The 26,269-nt window shown below is 46.3% G+C and overlaps 1 protein-coding gene, 1 long non-coding RNA gene and 1 pseudogene across 3 annotated transcripts; 1 reads left to right on the plus strand and 2 right to left on the minus strand.

Annotated features, from left to right (window-relative positions):
* Positions 1-10,510, minus strand: part of LOC118476226 (UDP-xylose transporter 3-like) — a 29,428-nt pseudogene extending 18,918 nt beyond the window's left edge.
* Positions 10,511-14,774: 4,264 nt separating this feature from the next.
* LOC118476291 (uncharacterized) lies at positions 14,775-15,440 on the minus strand. The gene is made up of 3 exons (XR_004856159.1): positions 15,402-15,440; positions 14,969-15,249; positions 14,775-14,823 (listed from the first exon to the last, which is right to left on the minus strand). It is a non-coding gene; the product is annotated as an uncharacterized lncRNA (long non-coding RNA).
* Positions 15,441-23,744: 8,304 nt separating this feature from the next.
* On the plus strand, positions 23,745-25,741 carry LOC100193442 (putative YABBY domain transcription factor family protein). Of its 2 annotated transcripts, none has more exons than XM_008668950.3 (7): positions 23,745-24,068; positions 24,169-24,342; positions 24,498-24,681; positions 24,803-24,851; positions 24,944-25,019; positions 25,163-25,237; positions 25,354-25,715. In XM_008668950.3, the coding sequence occupies exons 1-7, from the start codon at positions 23,952-23,954 to the stop codon at positions 25,417-25,419; spliced, it is 741 nt and encodes a 246-aa protein (XP_008667172.1). In that variant the 5' UTR covers positions 23,745-23,951; the 3' UTR covers positions 25,420-25,715.
* The last annotated feature ends 528 nt before the right edge of the window (positions 25,742-26,269 follow it).

A 26,269-nucleotide genomic window follows, 5' to 3' on the forward strand; every position in this document is an offset into this window, starting at 1 on the left:
CTTGCGGGGGTCTAAGTGACCTGGTTGATTAAGGAGAAAGCTCACTCGGTCTAAGTGACCATTTGAGAGAGGGAAAGGGTTGAAAGAGACCCGATCTTTGTCACCACCTCAACGGGGACTAGGTTCTTTAGAACCGAACCTCGGTAAAACAAATCACCGTGTTCATTCGCTTTATTTCTTGGTCGATTTGTTTTTCCCTCTCTCTCGGACTTGATATTCGTTCTAACGCTAACCCCGACTTGTAGTGTGTGCTTAAGTAGATTCCGCCTATCCACCCCCCTCTAGGCGACTTTCAGATGGCTTGTTAAGGACTCAAGTTATACGCCACAGAACACTAATACTCAAATTAAAGGATGCTTTAGTGGCAACAACCCCCTCCTTTTTTAATAAAATGCACTGGAAAATATGCACATCACCACATTACCACAAATGTGCTGATGACAATGCTAACCAAGACGATGTATATCTGAAAGGGAAATAGGGTCAAACCTTTTCCTAAATGATATTGGTGGTTGAATTGCCCAACACAAATAATTGGACTAACTAGTTTGCTCTAGATTATAAGTTCTACAGGTGCCAAAGTTTCAACACAAACCAATAAAAAGTCCAAGAAAGGGTTCAAATAAAAAGGAGCAAAGAAAACCGAAGGTTGCCCTGGTCTGGCGCACCGGACTATCTGGTGTGCCACCGGATAGTGTCCGGTGCACCAGGGAGAATTCCCTCCAACTGCTAAGCTTCGGGTTTCAGAAAATGGCTCTCCGCTATAATTCACCGGACTGTACGGTGTGCCAGCGGAGCAACGGCTACAGCGGCTACGGTCGAATGCAAAAGTGAATAGTGAACAATGAACAGTGCCGACTGCGCGCGCAGAGTCAGAGCAGGCGCCAGATGGCGCACCGGAAAGTGAATAGGACCTGTCCGGTGCACCACCGGACTGTCCAGTGGCCCACATGTCAGAAGCTCCAACGGTCGAACCCTAACGGTTGGGTGACGTGGCTAGCGCACCGGACAGTGTTCGGTGGCGCACCGGACTGTTCGGTGCGCCCTTCGACAGCAGCCTTCCCCAACGGCCACTTTGGTGGTTGGGGCTATAAATACCCCCAACCACCAACACTTCAAGGCATCTAAGTTTTCAGCCAACACATTCAATAAAAGAGCTAGTGCATTCAATACAAGACACAAATAGAGTGAATCAAAATCTCTCCAAGTCCCAATTCCACTCAAAGCAATAGTGACTAGAAGAGAGAGTTTTGTTGTGTTCTTTTGAGCTCTTGTGCTTGGATCGCTTTTCTTCTTCCTCTATTCTTGCTTCCAAGTTCCTTGTAATCAAAGCAAGAGACACCAATTGTGTGGTGGTCCTTGTGGGGACTAAGTGTCCCAATTGATTGAGAAGAGAAGCTCACTCGGTCTAGGTGACCGTTTGAGAGAGGGAAAGGGTTGAAAGAGACCCGGTCTTTGTGACCACCTCAACAGGGAGTAGGTTTGCAAGAATCGAACCTTGGTAAAACAAATCACCGTGTCATCCGCTCTTATTCGCTTGTGATTTGTTTTCTCCCTCTCTTTCTGACTCGATTATATTTCTAACGCTAACCCCGGCTTGTAGTTGTGCTTAAACTTTATAAATTTCAGATTTGCCTATTCACCCCCCTCTAGGCGACTTTCAATTGGTATCAAAACTCGGTACTTCATTAAGAGCCTAACCGCTCGAAGTGATGTTGGGAGCTCACGCCAAGAAGAAGATGGTGACCGGCGAGAAGCCCGCCACAAGCCACGGGAAAGCTCCATCGGGAGAGTCCGGCAACAAGAAGGGGGAGGAATCACCTCCCCGCGTCAAGTCGCATCGGAGTGGCGAAAAGAAGAAGAAAATGAAGAAAGTGGTCTACTACGAGACCGATTCTTCGTCGCCATCCACCTCCGACTCTGACGCGCCGTCCGTCACTTCTAAGCGCCATGAGCGCAAGAAGTTTAGTAAGATCCCCTTACGCTATCCTCGCATTTCCAAACGCACTCCTTTACTTTCCGTCCCACTAGGCAAACCACCGGTTTTTTATGGTGAAGATTATTGTATGTGGAGTGATAAAATGAGGCACCATCTAACCTCACTCCACGCTAGTATTTGGGACATTGTTGAATTTGGTGCATAGGAACCATCCGTGGAGGATGAAGGCTATGACTCGGACAAGGTAGCCCAAATCTGGCATTTCAACTCCCAAGCCACCACTATACTCCTCGCCTCTCTAAGTCGAGAGGAGTATAATAAGGTGCAAGGGTTGAAGAGTGCCAAAGAGATTTGGGACGTACTAAAGACCACGCACAAAGGAGACGAGGTGACCAAGATCACCAAGCGGGAAACGATCGAGGGGGAGCTCGGTCGCTTCATGCTTCATCAAGGGGAGGAGCCACAAGCCATGTACAACCGGCTCAAGACCTTGGTGAACCAACTGCGCAACCTCGGGAGCACCAAATGGGATGACCATGAAATGGTCAAGGTTATTCTAAGATCACTCATTTTTCTTAATCCTACACAAGTTCAATTAATTCGTGGTGATCCTAGATACAAGCTAATGTCTCCCGAGTAGGTTATAGGAAAATTTGTGAGCTTTGAATTAATGATCAAAGGCTCCAAGAAAATCATCGAGCAAGGCGCCTCCTCCACACCCGATATGCAACCCGTCGCATTTAAGGCGACGGAGGAGAAGAAAGAAGAGTCTACATCAAGTAGACTCCCCATCGACGCCTCCAAGCTCGACAACGAGGAGATGGCGCTCATCATCAAGAGCTTTCGCCAAATCCTCAAGCAAAGGAGGGGGAAGGATTACAAACCCCACTCCAAGAAGGTTTGCTACAAATGTGGTAAGCCCGGTCACTTTATAGCGAAATGTCCTATTTCTAGCGACAGTGACAGGGGCGACGACAAGAGGGGAAAGAAGAAGGAAAAGAAGAGGTACTACAAGAAGAAGGGCGGCAATGCCCATGTTTGCCGGGAGTGGGACTCCGACGAGAGCTCCACCGACTCCTCCTCCGACGAGGACGCCGCAAACATCGCCATCAACAAGGGCCTTCTCTTCCCCAACGTCGGCCACAAGTGCCTCATGGCAAAGGACGACAAAAAGAAGGTAAAATCTAGAGCCTCCACAAAATATGCAACATCTAGTGATGAGGATAACTCTAGTGATGATGAGGATAATTTCTTGCTCTTTTTGCTAACCTCAACATGCAACAAAAGGAAAAATTAAATAAATTAATAGGAGCTATTCATGAGAATGATGAGCTCTTGGATAGCAAAGAGTACTTCCTAATTAAAGAAAATAAGAAGCATGTTAAGGTTAAAAATGCTTATGCTCAGGAAGTAGAAAAGTGTGAAAATTTAACTAGTGAGCTAAGCACTTGCCATGATATTATTTCCAACCTTAGACATGAAAATGCTAAATTAATTGCTAAGGTTGAGAAGTTAGATGTTTGTGATGATTCAATTGCTAATCTTAGAAATGATAATGCTAGTTTAATTGCTAAGATTGACAAGTTGAATACATCTCTCTCTAGCCTTAAAATTGAGAATGAAAAATTAATTGCTAAGGCTAAAGATTTAAATGTTTGCAATATTTCTATTTCCAATCTTAAGAATGAGAATGCTATTTTACATGCTAAGATTGATGAATTAAATGCTTGCAAACCCTCTACATCTACTGTTAGTCATGTCTCTATTTGCACTAGATGTAGAGATGTTAATATTGATGCTATTCATGATCACATTGCTATGATTAAACAAAAAAATGATCATATAGCAAAATTAGATGTTAAAATTGCCGAGCATGAATTAGAGAATGAAAAATTTAAATTTGCTCGTAGTATGCTTTATAGTGGGAGACGCCCTGGCATTAAGGATGGCATTGGCTTCCAAAAGAGAGACAATGTCAAGCTTAATGCCCCTAAGAAATTGTCTAAATTTGTTAAGGGCAAGGCTCCCATGACTCAGGATAACGAGGGTTACATTTTATATCCTGTTGGTTTTCCTGAGCATAAGATTAGAAGAATTCACTCTAGGAAGTCTCACTCTGGCTCTCATCATGCTTTTATGTATAAGAGTGAGGCATCTAGCTCTAGGCAATCAACCAATGTTAAATTGCCTAAAAAGAAATCTCCTATTGCATCAAATGATCATAACATTTCATTTAAGACTTTTGATGCATCATATGTTTTAACTAACAAATCAGGCAAAGTAGTTGCCAAATATGTTGGGGCCAAACACAAGGGCTCAAAGACTTGTGTTTGGGTACCCAAGGTGCTTGTTTCTAATGTCAAAGGACCCAAGACCGTTTGGGTGCCTAAGAACAAGGCCTAAATATGTTTTGTAGGTTTATGCATCCAGGGGCTCAACTTGGATAATTGATAGCGGGTGCACAAACCACATGACTGGGGAGAAAAGGATGTTCTCCTCCTACGAGAAAAACCATGGTCCCCAAAGAGCTATCACATTCGGGGATGAAAATCAAGGTTTGGTCAAAGGACTTGGTAAAATTGCCATATCTCCTGACCAATCTATTTCTAATGTTTTTTTGTAGATTCCTTATATTACAACTTGCTTTCTGTTTCTCAATTATGCAAAATGGGCTACAATTGTCTTTTTACGGATATAGGTGTTACCGTCTTTAGAAGAAGTGATGATTCTGTAGCATTTAAGGGAGTGTTAGAGGGTTAGCTATACTTAGTTGATTTTAATAGAGCTGAACTCGACACTTGCTTAATTGCTAAGACTAACATGGGTTGGCTCTGGCATCGCCGACTAGCCCACGTCGGGATGAAGAATCTTCACAAGCTTCTAAAGGGAGAGCACATTTTGGGACTAACCAATGTTCATTTTGAGAAAGACAGGGTTTGTAGCGCATGTCAAGCAGGGAAGCAAGTTGGTGTTCACCATCCACACAAGAACATCATGACGACCGACAGGCCGCTTGAGCTACTCCACATGGACCTATTCAGCCCGATAGCTTACATAAGCATCAGCGGGAGTAAGTATTGTCTTGTTATTGTGGATGATTATTCTCGCTTCACTTGGGTGTTCTTTTTGCAGGAAAAATCACAAACCCAAGAGACCTTAAAGGGATTCTTGAGACGGGCTCAAAATGAGTTCGGCTTGAGGATCAAAAAGATTAGAAGCAACAACGGAACGGAGTTCAAGAACTCACAAATAGAAGGCTTTCTTGAGGACGAGGGCATCAAGCATGAGTTCTCTTCTCCCTGCACGCCACAACAAAATGGTGTAGTGGAGAGGAAGAATAGAACTCTACTTGACATGGCGAGGACCATGCTTGATGAGTACAAGACTTTGGACCGGTTTTGGGCGGAAGCAATCAACACCGCTTGCTACGCCATCAACCGTCTCTACCTTCACCGAATCCTCAAGAAGACATCGTATGAACTCCTCACCGGTAAAAAGCCCAATGTTTCATATTTTAGAGTCTTCGGTAGCAAATGCTTTATTCTTGTTAAAAGAGGTAGAAAATCCAAATTTGCTCCTAAGGTTGTAGAAGGTTTTTTACTTGGTTATGATTCAAACACAAGGGCATATAGAGTCTTTAACAAGTCCACTGGACTAGTTGAAGTTTCTTGTGACATTGTGTTTGATGAGACTAACGGCTCTCAAGTAGAGCAAGTTGATCTTGATGAGCTAGATGATGAAGAGGCTCCGTGCGTCGCGCTAAGGAACATGTCCATTGGGGATGTGTGCCCTAAGGAATCCGAAGAGCCTCCACATGCACAAGATCAACCTTCATCTTCCATGCAAGCATCTCCACCAACCCAAGATGATGAAAATGAAGATCAAGAGGAGCCACCTCAAGAGGAGGACAATGATCTAGGGGGAGATGCCAATGATCAAGACAAGGAAGATGATGAGGGTCCAAGACCGCCACACCCAAGAGTCCACCAAGCAATACAAAGAGATCACCCCGTGAACACCATCCTCGGCGATATTCATAAGGGGGTAACCACTCGATCTCGTGTTGCTCATTTTTGTGAACATTACTCCTTTGTGTCTTCTATTGAGCCATACAAGGTGGAAGACGCATTAAGGGATTCATATTGGGTGTTGGCAATGCAAGAGGAACTCAACAACTTCATGAGGAATGAGGTATGACATCTTGTTCCACGTCCTAATCAAAATGTTGTAGGAACCAAATGGGTCTTCCGCAACAAGCAAGATGAGCATGGTGTGGTGACAAGGAACAAAGCCCGACTTGTGGACAAGGGATATTCACAAGTCGAAGGTTTGGATTTCGGTGAAACCTATGCACCCGTAGCTAGGCTTGAGTCAATTCGTATATTACTTGCCTATGCTACTTACCATGGTTTTAAGCTGTATCAAATGGACGTGAAAAGTGCCTTCCTTAATGGACCAATCAAGGAGGAGGTCTATGTTGAGCAACCTCCCAGCTTTGAAGATAGTGAGTACCCTAACCATGTCTATAAACTCTCTAAGGCGCTTTATGGGCTCAAGCAAGCCCCAAGAGCATGGTATGAATGCCTAAGAGATTTTCTTATCGCTAATGGCTTCAAAGTCGAAAAAGCCGATCCTACTCTCTTTACTAAAACAATTACAAATGATTTGTTTGTATGCCAAATTTATGTTGATGATATCATATTTGGGTCTACTAACAAATCTACATGTGGAGAGTTTAGTAGGATCATGGTACAAAAATTCGAGATGTCTATGATGGGGGAGTTGAAGTATTTCTTAGGATTTCAAGTCAAGCAACTCCAAGAGGGCACCTTCATCAGCCAAACGAAGTACACTCAAGACATACTCACCAAGTTTGGGATGAAGGATGCCAAGCCCATCAAGACACCCATGGGAACCAATGGGCATCTCGACCTCGACACGGGAGGTAAATCCGTAGATCAAAAGGTATACCGGTCGATGATAGGATCTCTACTTTATTTATGTGCATCTCGACCGGATATTATGCTTTCCATATGCATGTGTGCAAGATTCCAAGCCGATCCTAAGGAAGTTCACTTTTGACTTAATAGGATATTCAGATGCTGATTGGGCAGGGTGTAAGATTGATAGAAAGAGCACATCAGGGACTTGCCCGTTCTTGGGAAGATCTCTGGTGTCTTGGGCTTCTAAGAAACAAAATTCTATAGCTCTTTCTACCGCCGAAGCCGAGTACATTGCCGCAGGCCATTGTTGCGCGCAATTGCTTTGGATGAGGCAAACCCTTAGGGACTATGGTTACAAATTAACCAAAGTTCCTCTCCTATGTGATAATGAGAGTGCAATCCGCATGGCGGATAATCCCATTGAGCACAGCCGCACTAAGCACATAGCCATTCGGTATCACTTTTTGAGGGATCACCAACAAAAGGGGGATATCGAGATTGCTTATGTTAGCACCAAAGAACAATTAGCCGATATCTTTACCAAGCCATTAGATGAGAAAACTTTTACCAAACTTAGGCATGAGCTAAACATTCTTGATTCTAGGAATTTTGATTGATATTTTGCGCACATAGCTCATTTATATACCTTTGATCATATATCTTTCATGTGCTATGACTAATGTGGTTTTCAAGTGTATTTCATGCTAAGTCATAGATTGAAAGGGAAATGGAGTCCTCGGCGAAGACAAGGCTTCCACTCCACTCCATTGAATTATTCATCCTTCGCCGTCACTCCGCTCCGCTCTCCACTTTGGTATAATCTTCACTCATATATTGTTTGCCATAGGGAGAGAAAGTTTGAGAAGGGCTTATATTTCACTCACAAGTATCCGTTTTTGGCGATTCATGCCAAAGGGGGAGAAAGTATTAGCCTAAAGCAAAAGGACCGCGCCACCACCAATTTCAAAAATTTGTAGTCTTTCAATTTGTATTAAAGAAGTTTTTAAATTGGTATCTTATTTTTGATATAATTTCAAATTGGTATGACCTCTTTCAAAATTCATATCTAAAACCCTCTTGAACACTAAGAGGAGAATTTCATTAAGGGGGAATTTTGTGTTGTCAAAGGAAAAACATTTGAAACAAGGGGAGAAAACTTCAAATCTTAAAAATGCTTCTCAAAATCATATTCATATACCTTTGACTATTTTGCAAAAGACTTTGAAAAGAATTTCCAAAAGAGTTTGCAAAAACAAAACAAGTGGTGCAAGCGTGGTCCAAAATGTTAAATATGAAGAAAGCAATCCATGCATATCTTATGAAAATTAAACCAATTTAATTCCAAGCAACCTTTGCAGTTACCTTATGCAAACTAGTTCAATTACTGCACTTATATATTTGCTTTGGTTTGTGTTGGCATCAATCACCAAAAAGGGGGAGATTGAAAGGGAAATAGGGTCAAACCTTTTCCTAAATGATTTTGGTCGTTGAATTGCCCAACACAAATAATTGGACTAACTAGTTTGCTCTAGATTATAAGTTCTACAGGTGCCAAAGGTTCAACACAAACCAATAAAAAGTCCAAGAAAGGGTTCAAATAAAAAGGAGCAAAGAAAACCGAAGGCTGCCCTGGTCTGGCGCACCGGACTGTCCGGTGCACCAGGGAGAATACCCTCCAACTGCTAAGCTTCGGGTTTTAGAAAATGGCTCTCCGCTATAATTCACTGGACTGTCTGGTGTAGCACCGGACTGTCCGGTATGCCATCGGAGCAACGGCTACAACGCCAACGGTCGACTGCAAAAGTGAACAGTGAACAGTGCCGACTGCGCGCGCAGAGTCAGAGCAGGTGCCAGATGGCGCATCGGACAGTGAACAGGACCTGTCCGGTGCACCACCAGACTGTCCGGTGGCCCACATGTCAGAAGCTCCAATGGTCGAACCCTAATGGTTGGGTGACGTGGCTGGCGCACCGGACTGTCCGGTGCGCCCTTCGACAGCAGCCTTCCCCAACGACCACTTTGGTGGTTGGGGCTATAAATACCCCCAACCACCAACACTTCAAGGCATCCAAGTTTTCAGCCAACACATTCAATATAAGAGCTAGTGCATTCAATACAAGACACAAATAGAGTGAATCAAAATCTCTCCAAGTCCCAATTCCACTCAAAGCAATAGTGACTAGAAGAGAGAGTTTTGTTGTGTTCTTTTGAGCTCTTGCGCTTGGATCGCTTTTCTTCTTCCTCTATTCTTGCTTCCAAGTTCCTTGTAATCAAAGCAAGAGACACCAATTGTGTGGTGGTCCTTGTGGGGACTAAGTGTCCCAATTGATTGAGAAGAGAAGCTCACTCGGTCTAGGTGACCGTTTGAGAGAGGGAAAGGGTTGAAAGAGACCCGGTCTTTGTGACCACCTCAACGGGGAGTAGGTTTGCAAGAACCGAACCTCGGTAAAAAAAATCACCGTGTCATCCGCTCTTATTCACTTGTGATTTGTTTTCGCCCTGTCTTTTGGACTCGATTATATTTCTAACGCTAACCCCGGCTTGTAGTTGTGCTTAAACTTTATAAATTTCAGATTTTCCTATTCACCCCCCTCTAGGCGACTTTCAATATCACTTTTGAAATTTATGCTCAACACATAAACTAAATAATACAATAGAGAAAGAACTACCTTCTATCGTTCATATATTAGCGATTTGCCCCCTTTTTGTAATATTAACAACCTCAAACACATGCAAAGTTTTTTGTATGCAAATTGTTCTAGATACTGTGACAGATATGCCACATAAAAATAATGACAATCAAAAGGATACAATCTGAGCAATACCGCAGGTTGTGATGATTGCCAGTAGGGACAATACAGATCCCACAACATTGAGTTGCAGATCAGGTACAGTTGCAACACCAACACCAAGAAGGAGCACAGTAAGGGAAAGCTTGATATTCTGGCTGCACAGCAATGCCAGTGAAAAAGATTAGATGGTATACTATAGACCTGCATAGTATTGTGTTTTGGAAGACGAGTTCGATCATTTTCTAAGAACCCGCCCCCCCTCCTCTTCTTCCGCACGCCACAGGTCATGCCCTCCCCATCCTCAGCGCTGATGAGCTCGGGGAGGAGAACGACGGCAAGACGAAGCCCACTCGAGCGAGAGGACAACAAATCTAGAGAAGGTAGGACTGGATCCACACTTGGAGGCCCGGATCTACACAGCCACTCACCGGATGCGTGTGGACGGTTGAACAGATGGGGAAGGAAAAGAGCGAGAGAGACAAGGAGGGAGCAGTGGAGCGCGACGACGCACAGATGGAGATGGGGCGGGACATTTCCGGGCGACGAGAGGAGTGCGACTCATTAGGGCATAGCGGGCGACGAGAAAATGAAGGAGGTGGTGTGCAGGGTGCGCGTTAGACAGTAGCGCCAAGGACGGGGGCGAGGTGGCGGCGCTGAGGAAGGAGGCAGGGTCACAACCTCTTCGAAGACGGGGGCAAGGGCGAGTGGGTGCGCTGAGGCGGGGCGGGGGAGACGGTGTCCCTGGTTGCAATCAGTACACAACGTACCTTCTTGAGCGAATTGGCGTCCCCGAAGAAGCCGTTACAGACGGCGGCCGAGACTGAGATCCAGAACATGGCAACAGTCAGCACGATGCGCAGATCGCATGGGGAACAAAGAGGATGAGATAGAAACACGTAAGGTGACTTACAAGTGCATGCAACCGATCTTGCGGATGTGCTCGAAGAAGACAGTCACGGCGACGACGAAAGCGCGAGGGGGAGTTGACGGAGATTCACAGCGGATGACAGGATCTAGGAGCAGGGCGTTGATGGTGGCGGATGACGGGATGTGGGAGTGGTCGCAGTGGCTGACGAGATGTGGGAGTGGTCGCAGCGGCTGGCGGGATCTGGGAGGGTGAGGAGGGTGTTGATGGCTACGAATGAAGGGAACGTGGAGGGGAGCTGAGGGCGTTGATGGTGTGTGCGTCAACGGACAATGGTGGCGACGAAAGCGCGACGTGGAGCGGAGAGGGGGAGGATGTCGGGGGTGGGGGCAGAACCGTGCACCGTGTGAATGCCTACACTGTGTTATTAAGAAGTAGTAGAGATTCACTACAGGACTTGTCTTCTTTGCCAAGTGCCACAGACACTAGGCAAAGTCTCTTTTACACTCGGCAAACGCTTTGCCTAGTGTTGCACTCGGCAAAATGGAGTCGGTAACGAAGGAATCGGCAAAGTGCCTTTGCCTAGTGCCACACGTCACTCGGTGAAGAAAAGTTTCCATGACGGCGGAAGGCATGGTAACGGAAGCTTTGCCTAATGTAGCACTAGGCAGAGACGACCCCTTTGCCGAGTGCAGCACTAGGCAGAGGCGACCCCTTTGCCGAGTGCAGCACTAGGCAGAGGCGGCCCCTTTGCCGAGTGCAGCACTAGGCAAAGTGTGTTTCCAGGCTACCCTCGCTTCTTACCTTGCCGAGTGCTATGGTTGTTGCACTCGGCAAAGACCCTCTTTGCCGAGTGCAACACTAGGCAAAATGACCAGAGCCACCCTTTTTATTTATTTGTATATATTCCATCCAAACAGACAGAAAATACATATCAAACACCACATACATATCATCAACATCACATGTAAAGCAGCAACAACACATGTCTCACAAATAAGTTCACATGTCTCATAAATAAGTCCACATGTCTCACAAATAAGTCTACATGTCTCACAAATAAGTCCACATGTCTCACAAATAAGTTCACAAAGATCACAATATATCACCGACAATACATATCTCACAAATAAGTTCACAAACGACGCACGCAATTAGGCTCACACTACACCAAAATAGTAAACTTCCTAGAGCCTAAACCCTAGGAAGTTAGGCCTAAACTCTAGGAAGTTAGCGAAACTCTCGGAAGTTAAGCCATCCCGTCGGAAGTTTGGCTCTCGAAAATTTTTTGTCGGAAGTTAGCTTAACTTCCTAGAGCCCTCTAGGAAGTTAGCTAACTTCCTACAGCCAGCGAAGCCTCTCGGAAGTTAGTAGATTCACGCCGTCAGCGCCGTTAGCTGGCTAACTTCCTAGAGCTATAGTAAGCCGTAGGAAGTTAGCTGGCTAACTTCCTAGAGGCCCAGTTAGCCTCTAGGAAGTTAATTTGACCAGCATTACAAATATTGTTTATTTTCATTTTACACCACATTCCACAACATAACAAATATATTAACAGCTATAGCACAACATATTTTCACATAAAACATCTCACACACAATCACATAACAACAATTAAATCCATAGTCTCATTAATTATATCACAAAAGTCTCATCCATAGTCATAAGACACAACTTCTCATCCAGTCATAATAAGAGACAATATCACAACATCTCATACATAGTCATAAGACACAAAAGTCTCAAGTATCACAACACATAAAATGGAAGGTCACTATCGCTGATCACCATCAGGGTACAACGACGAGTGATGGTCGATACTCCATTAAGTTCTTCACGCAGTTGCTCCACTTCTGCTCGATCTTGAGTGGAGAGATGGGAACTATGAGCAGCAGACCTCGACGAACCTCCACGCTGAGCCCTCACCTGGCTCGAGTCGATGATGTTATCAAACATTGTGTACTTACAAACAAATAACATCACGACAGATTCAGAACATATATTGCATTCAACCAATAAAACAATATAAGATATGTAGAGTCCGCACCTTTCATGAGCTTTTCCACCACTTGCATACACAACCTGAAGAAAAAATGACATAAGACAAATAATTTCATGTCAACTATGCTAACTTGCATCAGAAGGAATCACATTTAGTTGACGAGCAAAAGAGAATGCACATGGAAACAACTACCCTAGTAATATGTCTCTTTCAAGCAAGGAATATGGTTTTGCTATAACCTTAGTTGACAAGCAAAAGAGAATGCATGATATAAGAGGACGGGGGGTACGACATTTGGGCGGCGTGGAGGCCACGCACAGTGAAGTAGAGGCGGGTTCGCTTGGGGAGCAAGGCGGCGGGGCGCGTCGGGGGTAGGCATGGGAATGGATCACAATCCAGCCCCAACCCCACTCCAATCCTAAAATATTAAGGAGTAGACCCAGCCCTACTTGAATCCAACCTAATCTATTGTAGCTCAATCCAAACAGATTTTAAAGTCTCGCCATCCAAACTTGCCCCGACCTTTAGCAATCCAAGGGCCAATTCTACGTTAGCAATCCAAGGGCCCCACAAACAAGCAAACACGACCATTAGCTAATTGAATTAGCATAATCCATGGGCTCACTCGTACATGGTCACCCATACATGGCACCAGCAAGCAGTTCCTACAGAATTTAAGGCTACAGAAGAAATTAGTTCACAATAACTCAAAGAATTCGTGGTTCCTGCAGAACTGTAAATTCAGAAGCATTCATGGCAGCAACTCCTAACGCTACACCGTCGAAGCTAATCCCAGACAGCGTTCACATTAACATGGCAGGTACTGTTCACAGTAACATGGTAACAGTTTGTGCATAACAACAACCTTTACTGTACGAGCACTTCTCAATATCTGATCTGATCCGATCCGATCCTATGACCAAGCTAATAAAATGCAGTAGTAATTGCAAAAGATTAAGAGGATGCTGAAATTAAAGAAAATAAACAGGGTATTATACAGATGGAGGAATGGAACACAACACCACCGGGCCAGTCAGCCAGCCAAACCAATATGTCCAAGCAACAATCCTGCACTGTAGTAACATGAACGAACAGATGCCAATCCTACTGAATCGAATGCCGAATGGAATATGGATGAAAGAGTAAAAAAGAAGGAATCAACAGCTCAGCACGTATAGCAATAAATTACAGCACGGGGTAGTGTAGATCGAAACTGCTAGCACCTGCGAGAAGTAGATCCAAATCGTCGCGCGTTTGTGGACAACATCGCCGGTGAGCAGTAGAAGAGGAGCATCACCGGTGAGGAGAAAGAACATCACATGTTGGATTGGAGGATGCAACAGAGATCTGGCACCGGCTGCTGGTGGGTCACGAGGATGCCCTTATCCTCCGCGGCAAGCCGGGGCAGCGTCTCCACGGGGCTTCCTCCATGCGAGCGTCATTCCCAGGCCTAGTCGGGGGCGGGAGAGGCGGCCGCGGCGGCGGCCGGGGCGGGCTCCTCGGGGGCGGGCGCGGTCGAGGACGGGAGAGGCGGCCGCGGCGACGGCCGGGGCGGGCTCCTCGGGGGCGGGCGCGGTCGAGGATGGGAGAGGCGGCCGCAGCGGCGGCCGGGGCGAGCGGTGGCCGAGGCGGGGCGCACCGGGAGCGGGAGAGGCGGGCGCGGCGGGGCCAGGGGCGGAGCCGGTCGGGCGTGGGAGAGAAGGGCGCGCGGGAGAGGCGGCCGGTCGAGCGTGAGACAGAGAGATATTGAGAGAAGAGAGAAGAGATAAGGTTGAGGGAGGTTAAAAATTAAAAAAAACATAACTTCCTAGAGTAAAGCCGTAGGAAGTTAAGTAACTTCCTAGAGTTTGTACTTTGCCTCTAGGAAGTTAAGTAACTTCCTACAGCCGACCGTAGGAAGTTAGATTTTCGTTTGACTGGTCAACAGCTGAAACCTAACTTCCTAGAGGAGGCCGTAGGAAGTTAGCTGCCCAGCTAACTTCCTAGAGCTAGCCGTAGGAAGTTAGATTTTCGTTTGACTTGTGAACAGATGAAACCTAACTTCCTAGAGGAGGTCGTAGGAAGTTAGTTAACTTCCTACGGTCTTTGAACTTCCGACAGCTTTTATAAAAAACCGTAGGAAGTTATGTTTATTTCCTAGAGGTACCAGTTGCCTCTCAGAAGTTATTTATTTCCTACGGTTTGTTATAAAAGCTGTAGGAAGTTAAAAAACCGTAGGAAGTGTATGATTTTGGTGTAGTGTCAGTTGGTGAAACATGAGGATCATTCGATGCCGCCGATTGATTCTACAAAAATGAGAAGGCATTGCATGTGTGAGACAAGATAAATATATATTATATTTAACGAAAACTTTCATACTCTACTAGGTTTCAATTAGTGCAGTGGTTTGACCCTAAGCATGAACATACAAACTAAAACAGTCATACTCACAGGAGTGGAAAACTGAGATGGAGGTGGATTTGGAGTGAATAGCGAAGGTGGTGGAGCTACACCCGTTGCGGACTGTTTGTAACGAAGAATGTCCTCCGTCCTCTGCTGCTCGGACCTCATCCTCGCATCCAACTCCAAATGTTGCCTCCTCTCTTCTTCAAGTTGGGCCTAGAACATTTCACCCACATGTTACAATAATGCATAGAAAAGATATATTATCAATGAACGACGAATATAGCATGAACAACCTGGAGTTCCCTCCTCTCTTCTACCAGTTGGTTCTACAATATTTCACTCAAATGTTAAAATAATGCATAGAAAAGAAATATTTCAATGAACGATGAATATATCATGCTACAATATTTCACTCAAATGTTAAAATAATGCATAGAAAAGAAATATTTCAATGAACGATGAATATATCATGAACAACCTGGAGTGCTTGTATCCGATGCTGTGAAGTGTCCTGCCGAGGTCGTATAGCTGGGCTCGCGCTCGTGCTACTTGCTCGAATCTGAGATAGAGAGGGAGTAGCGGCTGAGTCGATTGCACCGTCGCAAATCCAGTAGCGTCCATGCTTCTTGCCTCCTCCAACCCTCATGACAACTTCTGCGTCAAGCTCCTCGGTGCTCGGATCGTATTCAGACCCATGGACCTCCCTTGCCATCGATGTGTACTCACTGAGGCGACTGTGGATGGTTCCATTGCTGTACGCCTCTGGCCCATCCTCCGGGTTATAGTTGACGTCGGACGTCGCCTTGGCCTTGTGGGACATAGCAAATGCCTTGAAGATGGAACAAGTCTGTCCACCATGTGACACCGACTACAAGAAAACCAGCGAGATGATTAGAAATTATGCATAATTGAGTGTTTCAATAAATAAATGAATTCACATACCCATGCTTGTGCGTATCCGCTGAGGCTGCGACTGCCTTGATGGTGTGGTACACCTGGCATCATCAAACGTCGATCCCGACAAGTGTTGTGCACCTCCTCCCACTCGTCTGAGCACCATTTGTCCACCATTCGTTCCCAACACTCGGGATGCGTGGCACACCAATAAGGAATCATCTATAGAAAATCAAGTACATGATATATGAGAAGATGAAATTAAGGCTACCTAATCTCAAAAGTAATCGGTATTAATGTTTTGTATTTACCTCCAAGTACTGGTCCCGAGTCAACTTCATGGTTCTTGCGTCCTTTTTGGAGACCTTCTCTCTAAGGATGGCCCCATGGTATTTTATGATGGCCTGGATGCGCGCCTCGTAGTGCATATCTACGACGAGTTTTTTACAACATCTGGTAGCCAACGCATCTGCCCTGCCCTCATATCCCTCCTGACATCTGTAGAAATCCTATATATACAAACACGATGCATACATTCATTATTTCAAAAATGTCCAACGAATGCAATGTATTGAGCAATATGGGATAAGAAATATTTACCCACAACTCTTGCTTCACCCGCTCTGCCTTGTTGTTGAATACCCTATCGACTCGATCTTCAGCATCGGGGGCAATGGCATAGTGGTCGAACGAGTAGGCTGGCACCATCACTCCGTCGTACTCAACCATGCCAGGGAAGTGTTCCTTGCACAGAAGACCGAGTATGCCATTGACTCGGCGTGTGTGAGCACCTCCACTCACCACAGTCGACCAGTTCCTGCCCAAGTGATTAAGAAAATTATTAGTTTCTGTTTAGAATTTGAACATATAATATCAAGATTATATGAAGCAAGGTTTAAAATAGCGGGCTTGTAGCTTCCTAGCTTCTACTGCTACTTGCTGTGCGGAAACAGTCACTGATTTCCTATGCTAGCTGGTTTCTGTAATTGGCTTCTGTAACCGCACAGCAACAGCAAGGAGGAAACAGGCAAAGGGGCAAAGCCGATTTTGTATTGAAGGAGGAAACAGTCACTAGTTTCCTATGCTAGCTGGTCAGTCACTCACTGTGCACTGAAAGGCTGTGGGTTGTTAATTGTCATCTGTCAAAATCGAGCAATAGCGGTTGTGGGTTTTCTGGACAGACAATAGAGAAGCAATGTTTTCTGGACAGACAACAGAGAAGTTTTTGTGCCTCATACATGCTCATTGGCAGAACATGACCCTCTGGAAGCAGGCTACCGATAACTGTCAACATACCATCGAAGGCGTCTCGACTTAGGCTATACTGCGACTTTAACGCCATTATGCGTCCAATGGCATCCAATTGAGAAACATTTGTCTTGTCATGAAGGGGTTTTTGTGCTGCAGCAAACATGTCGTAGAACGCCTTTGCGGTTGCCTCTGGCTCCTCCTCCATGCATCCTTCAGCGAACTGTGCCTCGTGATAGTCATTTAACATATCCACTACCCCAGCGTCAGCATCATAATCCTCAACGCGTGGTCTCACCACCTCCTCTCTCATTCGACCGGCTTCACCATGATAGATCCAACGGGAATAGTCTGCTGTAAATCCATTCAACCAAAGATGTTCCCCCATGACCTTCTTTGTTTGTCTTTTCCTGTTTGCACATTTACTGCATGGACAACAAATTCTACTCGCTCCTTTAGCAGCCTCACCAAATGCTCGTTCCAAGAAAGCATCAGTCTTGTTGATCCATTCATTGGTGACCTGACCCTGACCTGAGCGGCCCATGTACATCCACTCACGGTCCTCCATCGCCTAACATATATAGTAGAGAGTAACATAAACAACAATCGCAGGAAAGAACGAGTGAATTGGGTGGAATTGTTCTGTTAATTCTGAATTTTGTAGGAAAGAACGAGTGAACGAGTGAACATGGACATGCTGAAAAGAACGAGTGAACTGGGTCGAATTGCAGGAAAGCTCTACTCGCTCCTTTTGCATTTCTCAACGCAACTCAATTGCAGGAAAAATGACTCTTTGTGCATTTTTTTTATTTTGTGAATGAGGCCAAAAGGTTATGTGTATGAGGCAAAAGGTTATGGCGAATTTTTTTTATAGAATCAATTACAACAAAAGAATATTATGGTGAAAAAATTATAGAGTAATATTAGGAAAGCATTCGTAAGTCATAATTCACAATTAATACATAAGTCATACATCACTTGAAGGATTATCTAGAAAGAAAGATCACTCTTGCGATGGCATGATAAAAGTTATCCATAGTACGATTATTAGAGTATGCATTTCAGCCAAACAGCAAAATGGCTACTTTCAGCTAAACGATAATTTGAGCCAAACAACAAAACTTTCAGCCAAACTGAAATTTTCCTACTTCCTACTTGCTGCATTCAACAAAACTGCTACTTTCAGCTACTTACGACGGCGGGGAACGACAGCAGCGAACTGAATTCAACAAAACTGCTACTTTCAGCACGGAGCGAGGAACAGCGGCGGACTGAATTCAACAAAACTAAACTGTTTGCTGCTTACGATGGTGGGGAACAGCGGCGAACTGAACTTCGCCTGAGAGAGAGCACGAAGCTGTTTACCGGCACTACTACTACTCAGATTTATGGACTTGAAGGGCTTTTGTATTTATGGACACGAAGCTGTTCACATAATACTGGATTTACCTGAGAATTCATGTGAGATACATCTAGTTTCTGGCACTTAAAAAGTTCAACTGGTGTCCGTGGAACCCATTTGAGCTTTACAAATTCTTATTACTGTTATCACGTTAGCCGTAGCACATGCAACTCGTAGATAGTCTTGCTGATGTACTCTGAGTAGTTCAGTCTTTCATGCGATTTGGTGAACATGGTTCAATGCATAACCCCTGTAATCTATCTGCTCAATAGGCTACTCCCTCTGTCCGCTTGATTTAGACGCTCTAGAATTTTTTGGACTGATTAAGTGAGTGGCAAAATGACGCATGTAACCCTGTTTTCTCCTATTTAAATGTTAATTGCAGTGCAACTAATAAAAGCTAATTAAGAGTCAGACGCTTTCTCCCAGACGGCACTAAAAGGACCCACTTGCATGTCCAATTAGATGGCGTCAACTATTTTTCTCAGGAGACAAATCTTCCAGCTAGATGGCGCTAACGAGAAGAACGAGGCAGTGTTGGCATGGGGATATTGCGCCCCCTCGATTCTAGCTGTGAACAAAACACTTGGGCTGCTAGTGTGACAAAATCCGTGGACAACCGAAAAGGACTAGAACGTCTAAATCAAGTGGACGGAGGGAGTAGTTTGCACTACAATACACAAATTACGACTCCAATGCAGGTTGTTAGGAGGACATGGCGACCGGAGGCTAATCTATCTGCTCAATAACCCCTGTAATCTATCTGATGTACTCTGAGGTGGCCATGCAGTGCGTCGAAGCCTCGAAGGGCTACTCCAGCTCCACTACCGCGGCGTTGCGCACCTCGACGTAAAACCTGACAACATCCTCGCCAACTCCCGCGGGGAAATCAAGATGGGCGACTGGAATGACAAGCCGGGAGAGCAGGAATGACGGGGAGACTGGAATGCAGGGACTCACCAGAAGGAGAAGAACCGGAGCCGCCGCCACGCTAGGGTTGAACCGGAGCCACCAGAAGCTCACCGTCGGCCAGCGCACAGGCCAAATCCGAAGCCGCCGCCGCCGCCACGCTAGGGTTGGACCGGTCGCGCTCACCCAAGTCCAGTTCGTGAGTCGTGGCCCCACTTGTCACTGATGTGAATTGGAGCTGGTGTGCGTGGCACACTCCATTTTTACTTTGCCTAGTGTCAGTTCAGGAACTAGGCAAACAGACACTTTGCCTAGTGTCAGTTCAGGACACTAGGCAAAGAGGCATTTTGCCTAGTGTCTTTTTTGACACTCGGTAAAATATTTTTTTCTTTTCTTTTTTGCTTCCAAACTTTTTATGATATGTTTCTATAGCACCTAGAACTACATGTAAAGTTTTGATAATTTTTAATAATGTTTAGCTATATTTAGTAAATTTATTTCATTTAATTGAATTTCGTCTGATAATTTAAATTTGAACTGCAAGTCATTCGCATAATGGAAAAATCGATGGAAAAATGATATTCATGTTATTTAGTATAATTTGAGGCCTTATCCGGTAACATACTAGAGATTTCGAACATCATGTTCACGAAACTTGACCACAAACGTGTGGTCTAGTTGTTTTTAAATTGCATAAAAAGCAAATGAAGTCGGAAAATCATAAAACTTGTCGAGATGTCATGATACCATATATGGAGGCTATGATAAAAATTTGACAATATTCCATAAAAGTTTTTATGTACAATGCTTACAAACCAAAGAATTGAGAGAGAAGTTTAATGATTTAATGTAGAGGCCGACTAGGTGGTAACTATCGTTCGTGTCAAACTTGCATGAAACCTTGTCAACTTTTTATCACAGCCTCCACATATGATATCATGACATCTCGACAAGTTTAATGATTTTCTGACTTTTTTTATTTTTATACAATTAAAAAACAATTGGACCGTAAGTTTGTGGTCATGTTTCGTGAACATGATGTTTAAAATTTATAGTCGGTTACTCGATAAGGTCTTAAATTATGATAAATAACATGAATATCAGTTTTTCGTCATGCGAATGACTTGCAGTTCAAATTTGAATTATCAAAAGAAATTCAATTAAATGAAATAAATTGAATAAATATAGCAAAAACTTCAAAAAATTTACCAAAGCTTGACATGTAGTTCTAGGTGCTATAGAAACACATCATAAAAAGTTTGGAAGCAGAAAGAAAAGAAAAAAAAATATTTTACCGAGTGTCAAAATAAGACACTAGGTAAAGTTCCTCTTTGCCTAGTGTTCCAGTCCGACACTAGGCAAAGAGACCTTCTTTGCCGAGTGTTGAAGGCAGATACTCGGCAACGTTAACGGTTGGTGGATGGTGTTAGATGACGACGCTAGTTTATCAAGTGGTTTTCTTTGCGCAAACGTCCGGTTTGCCGAGTGTTTTTTTTTGCCTAGTGTCTGGCACTAGGCAAACGTTCGATTTGCCTAGTGTTTTTCTTTGCCTAGTGGCGGACACTCGGCAAACGACTGATTTGCCTAGTGTCTTGATTTGCCGAGCGTAACACTCGGCAAAGAAGATCTTTGTCTAGTGCCCGTGAATTCACACTCGGCAAAATATTTAGCGCTAGGCAAAGTTTATCTCTCCCGTAGTGATTGTAGGTGTTAGACTAAGATTATTATTAAATATGCATACTGAAGTGGCTATTCCTGCTCGATCCCTAGAGTATGACTTTTGTTCCGAATGAGAAGTGCAAGGACGCTAAGTTGACCTTGATGGTGATCGAGGATGCGCATGTAGCTTGTAGCCTAGACACAGGTCAAAGTTGCGATTAGCCTGCGACGACGCCGAGGAGGCGAGGACTGTGTAAACTGTCGAGCATGGCAGGACACAGCTAGCCCCCGCACTGCATTCATCCGTCAAGGTCCGTAGGGCCAGGCCTCGATGGCAGGACACAGCTTGTTGCTCGCTTTTTTTTCGCGAAACGTGAAAAAAAAACAGTAGCATGCAGAATGTGTGCACGCTTTATTTTACGCGACAGGGAATTCCTGCCTCTAGGTACGCTTCGTATAGGATCCAGCAGCCTTGTTTGTAGCTATAGCTGGAGTACTATACTACTATCTTTCCTAGCGCTGTAGCGCATGCATATAGCGCAGCGTGCCAGTGTCTCGGCATCAGACTGCAGGATTCGCCAAAAGAAAACGCGACGAGGCGTGACGAGCTAGCTAGCTCAGTGTGAAGATGGTTTTGATTGCTGTGCTCGGCGGCGTACGCTTTGGCCCGTTAATTCGATCCATGAATGAAGTTCTGTTCGGGGGGTGGGCGGGGATGTGTTTTCGAGGTGCGCCCACCGCAACTTCTGCAAGACTGCAAGAGTGAACGCTGGCTGGACCAAAAGAGACCAGGCCCGGCCGGGCGCCACGCCAACCCATGCATATGATGACGACGACGCGGCCGCCAGCAATCAATCCAGCGATGCATGCGGAGCTGCTCGCTTCCATTTTGCAATGTGTGCAGCTGTGTGCGCTAGCCGCCGGGCGGTCGGCTGGGCACGACAGCAGTGCAGCGCACACAGGCAGCCGGCCGGTATATTCCGCCGGAGCTGAGGCAAGGCAGCCTTTCGTGCCGCGCCTCCCAAGCGGAAAGCGACGAAAGTGTACTGGGCCGGCCTGTCCCGGCGCCTGTGACCTCTGCCGCGCGCCTGCCTAAACCTGCTTTTTGTCTCCATTCAAGCCGTTTTTTCTCGAGCACCAATTACGGCCGGCACAGTTCCTAGTTATTAAGGGGGACCACGCATGCAGTTTGGGTTGCAATTTGCAAAGATACTAGAGCTAAAGTAGCCTAAGCTAGCTAGCTGATGGGGCACGCCCTGGAATCGACGCAGGCTAGCTAGGGGAGCTCCCGTAGTCCTAGGCGCGTACATGCATGCGGATGCCGCTTGCAGCCCCGCCCAGGCCAGGCAAAGGCAAGGACGGTACTAGTCGGCGTGGGGGCAATTAATTCTCGCGCAGAGGCAGCTGCGTAGCCCTGCACATCCTGCTTTGCCATGCTGTAATGTAATCGCCTGCCCGGCCGTCTGGCACCGGTGGCCTCAGGGCAGGCAGACGGCCGGCGCGGGCCGGGGCCAGTGGCAACAAACAGCAAGGCCGAGGCTGATAGCTAGCGCGCGCGGCAGCGTGGAAGCGGAACGCAAGGGACCTGACCTCGCGCGCGTCGCGTGGTACTCCCACCCACCAAGTATCAACAGTAGCGACCATGTCCCTCTTCTCTTCTGATAGGACCGATTTGCGAGAGGGCGCATGGAACAGGATATATAAGAGAGAGAGAGAGAGAGAGAGAGAGAGAGAGCTTTGTATACTGACCATGCACGGCGAACGCGCACCAGCTGGTGGATTGTAAGTAACATGCATGCCCGACGAACTCGACTGTCCATGACGACGGTCGACGGTTCGGTTGCTGGATATGACGGTGACCGCATGCATAGACAGATGAAAAAAAAAAATCCACGAGCGATACAAGTTTAGCACGCAACATACAGCAGCGATGTGGGCGGTTAGTAAATCGGTGCCTGAAAATACGTCGTGACACTGTAACCAGCTAACCCTGCACCGAACGTGTCCAAATCGCGACACACACACACACACACACCGGGACAGGACCAGACGGCATCGACCATGCATCATCAGGCCGGCCGGTGCGGCTCGGCCGGGAGGCGGGCCGGGCCGGTGGCCCACTAGCTCTGTCCACTGCCTGCGCCACAATGCCCCACCACTCATTCCGGCCCTGCCCGCTTTTCAGACAAACAGTCGCTAGCGGCTACTGGCCTACTGCTGCTGGCACAGTCCGGCCGGCAGAGGCCAGAGAGAGAGAGAGAGAGATGGTGGACGCTCACGGTCTCGGCATTGCTGCTGCCTGTGCGGCTGTGCCTGGCGTCTGAACCCCCGATGCCTTTCCCAATTTGCCCCCGCGCCCGCCGTGGCCATTCACGTTCACCCACCCGGCCCCACCAAGCAAGCAGAACGAACAGCAATCAATCAGGCAAGGCGGCAGGCAGCCAGCCTCGCGCCCCGTTTGTCTCTCCACTCACTCCCGAGAGAGCAAGAGCGTCATTCAAGAGCCGGTGGACGGAGGCGAAGGCAACAACAGATCCGATGCTTTCTCGAATCGGGCAAGGTCTATCAATCGAATCCGTCAGGGGACGAGCCGCGCGCGCACGTCAAATCCAACGCCGATCCGTCGCCTCGTCGTCGTCCATCACATCGATGATCGATCCCAGGGGGTACCGACCGAACCGAGAGCCGCCACGCCCCTATATAAACCTCCCTCCCTCCAGTCCCCACCCCCCACACGTACTCCCTCCCGTGCACACCCATCCACTCGCCGCCCAAGCCCTTAGCTTCCTGCCCAACGCTGCTGCGCTTCACGCTCCATCGCCCCTCATCCAATAACTCCAACAAAGACCGGGTTGCTTCGATCTGCACACAACAGAAGAAGCACGCCCATCCGCGGCTCTTGCTTCTTTTGGCACCATGATGTCGTCGGCGCCGGAGGAGACGCTGTTCAACCTGGACCAGCAGCAGCCTCCGCCGGCGGAGCAGGAGCAGATCTGCTACGTGCACTGCAGCTACTGCGACACCATCCTCGCGGTACGTACCCGCGTCGCCTCTGATCACTCCTGTCCTCCATCCGATCCGCCGCCCGTCGTTTCTTCCATGAAGACGAAGCTCATGTGCTGCATGCATGCAGGTGGGCGTGCCGTGCAGCAGCTTGTTCCAGACAGTCACCGTGCGGTGCGGCCACTGCTCCAACCTGCTCTACGTCAACCTCCGCGCCCTCCTGCTGCCGGCGGCGGCGGCCAATAACCAGCTACCACCCTTCGGCCAGCCTCTCCTCTCCCCCACCTCCCCGCACGGTCTACTTGTAAGCATTATTGTACCGCCACTATGTATCTATATCGCTAGTATCTGCAGATGTTTCCTGCTAGCTAGCTGCCGTGGTTGTTGTTGATGGCGCATGCATGTCTTGAACTATATATATACACACATACATAGGACGCTGAGGCGATGTCGTTCCAGGCGCCGAGCCTGCCGGGTGCTGAACCGCCGAGCGCTTGCGTGAGCGGCGTCACGAGCATCAACAACACGTGCGGTGGCAACACCACCACGTCGTCGGCCATGTCGTCCATGGCGCCGCCACCGGCCAAACATGCACTGCAGGAGGCGCAGCAGCTGCCCAGGACCGCAGCGTCGGTGAACAGAAGTGAGTTTTCTTATTGTTTCCATCTTCGTAAAAAAAACACGCAGCTCCACTCTAGCTAGCTAGCTTTGCTCATCTCTTGATGGTTCTGCTAACTCGATCGATTTGGCTGTGTTTCCCGCAGCTTCAGAGAAGCGGCAGAGAGTTCCTTCCGCGTACAACCGTTTCATCAAGTGAGTTCATCCTTGCATTGGTCTCACGCATAATTTTTTCCCCTTTAATTAGCTTGCGGCATCTATTGACTGGCGCATGCATGTATATATAGAGATGAAATCCAGCGCATCAAGGCCAGCAATCCGGACATCACTCACAGGGAAGCTTTCAGCGCGGCTGCCAAGAATGTAACTCCTCTCTCTCTCTCTCTCTCTCAAGTATTGTTCTTAATTATACTTGTTAGTATCTCATATAAGTCATGAAACAGAAATCTAGTAGACACTGTATATACTGACTTTATTGTTTCCCCCCTTCTCTATCCACGCATCAGTGGGCCCATTTCCCCCACATCCATTTCGGCCTCATGCCCGATCAGGGCTTGAAGAAGAACCCTATGCAAAATCAGGTAAGAGCCTACACGGAGAACAAACCCTAACCGGAACTCAGATCGAGCCAACAAATAAAGATGCTCTGCCAGAGCGACGACGCTTATTTCTCCTCTATATATGCTGCGCTTTGTAGGAGGGAGCTGAGTGCATGCTTTTCATGGACGGTCTCTACGCCAGCATGGGCTTTTCTCCATTCTGACTTCACGTCTTCACCCCCACTAGGGTTCTGTCTTCTGAAGCCCCTCTGTGTATCCCGGTTGCCGGAGGAATCTCGAAATGTCTACCGCAAATCTCTCTCTCTCTCTCTCTCTCTCTCTCTCTCTCTCTCTCTCTCTCTCTCTGTGTGTGTGTGTGTGTGTGTCCTCTCGTTCTCCTTACTTAGGTTCCAGTTTCTTATTTCGTTAATTTATTATTGTTATGTAACCTAGAGAGCAAGGTTGTTATGTGTATGATGCTGCTGCCCCTTGTCTTATATGGACATAATTTCGAGCTGGATGTTGGCTGGGCATCGATCTAGTCATATATCTATGGCTTCAACTTCTTCCAAAGTTTTCGTCGCGAAGATACATAATTTAACAAAAGATATATACGTACTATATATTTTAGGCTACATGATGTGTGCTTTGAAACATTCTAAACTATATATATGGTTGCCTATTTCTACCCGCAATGTATTAAATGGAAAACATGGAAAAACATATAAAATATAAGACATAAGTTTATTAGTCCAACAACTAAAAAAAGATTTCCAGTAAAAATGTATTTTGAGATCTTATACCAACGCCATGTTGTTTTTAGATGAGACATTCTATCGTAACGCTGAGAAAAATCGATCAGTGCCCTCGAGATAAAAACTGGCCTTTTTGAAAATGGTAAACGTCAAACATCACTTTCAACTTATACTTTCGACGAGGCGACCTAGCTTTGTCATGGAGTACATGTATGTTTACTACATTTATATGGGGATTAAATAATTTTAAGGATTTAATTGTTAGTGCTGCATACGGTACCAAAATGTAATACTTCTAGTTTACCCGCAATGTTCAATC

This window comes from Zea mays, chromosome 2 (assembly GCF_902167145.1).
Source record: "Zea mays cultivar B73 chromosome 2, Zm-B73-REFERENCE-NAM-5.0, whole genome shotgun sequence".
Taxonomy (NCBI): Eukaryota; Viridiplantae; Streptophyta; class Magnoliopsida; order Poales; family Poaceae; genus Zea; species Zea mays.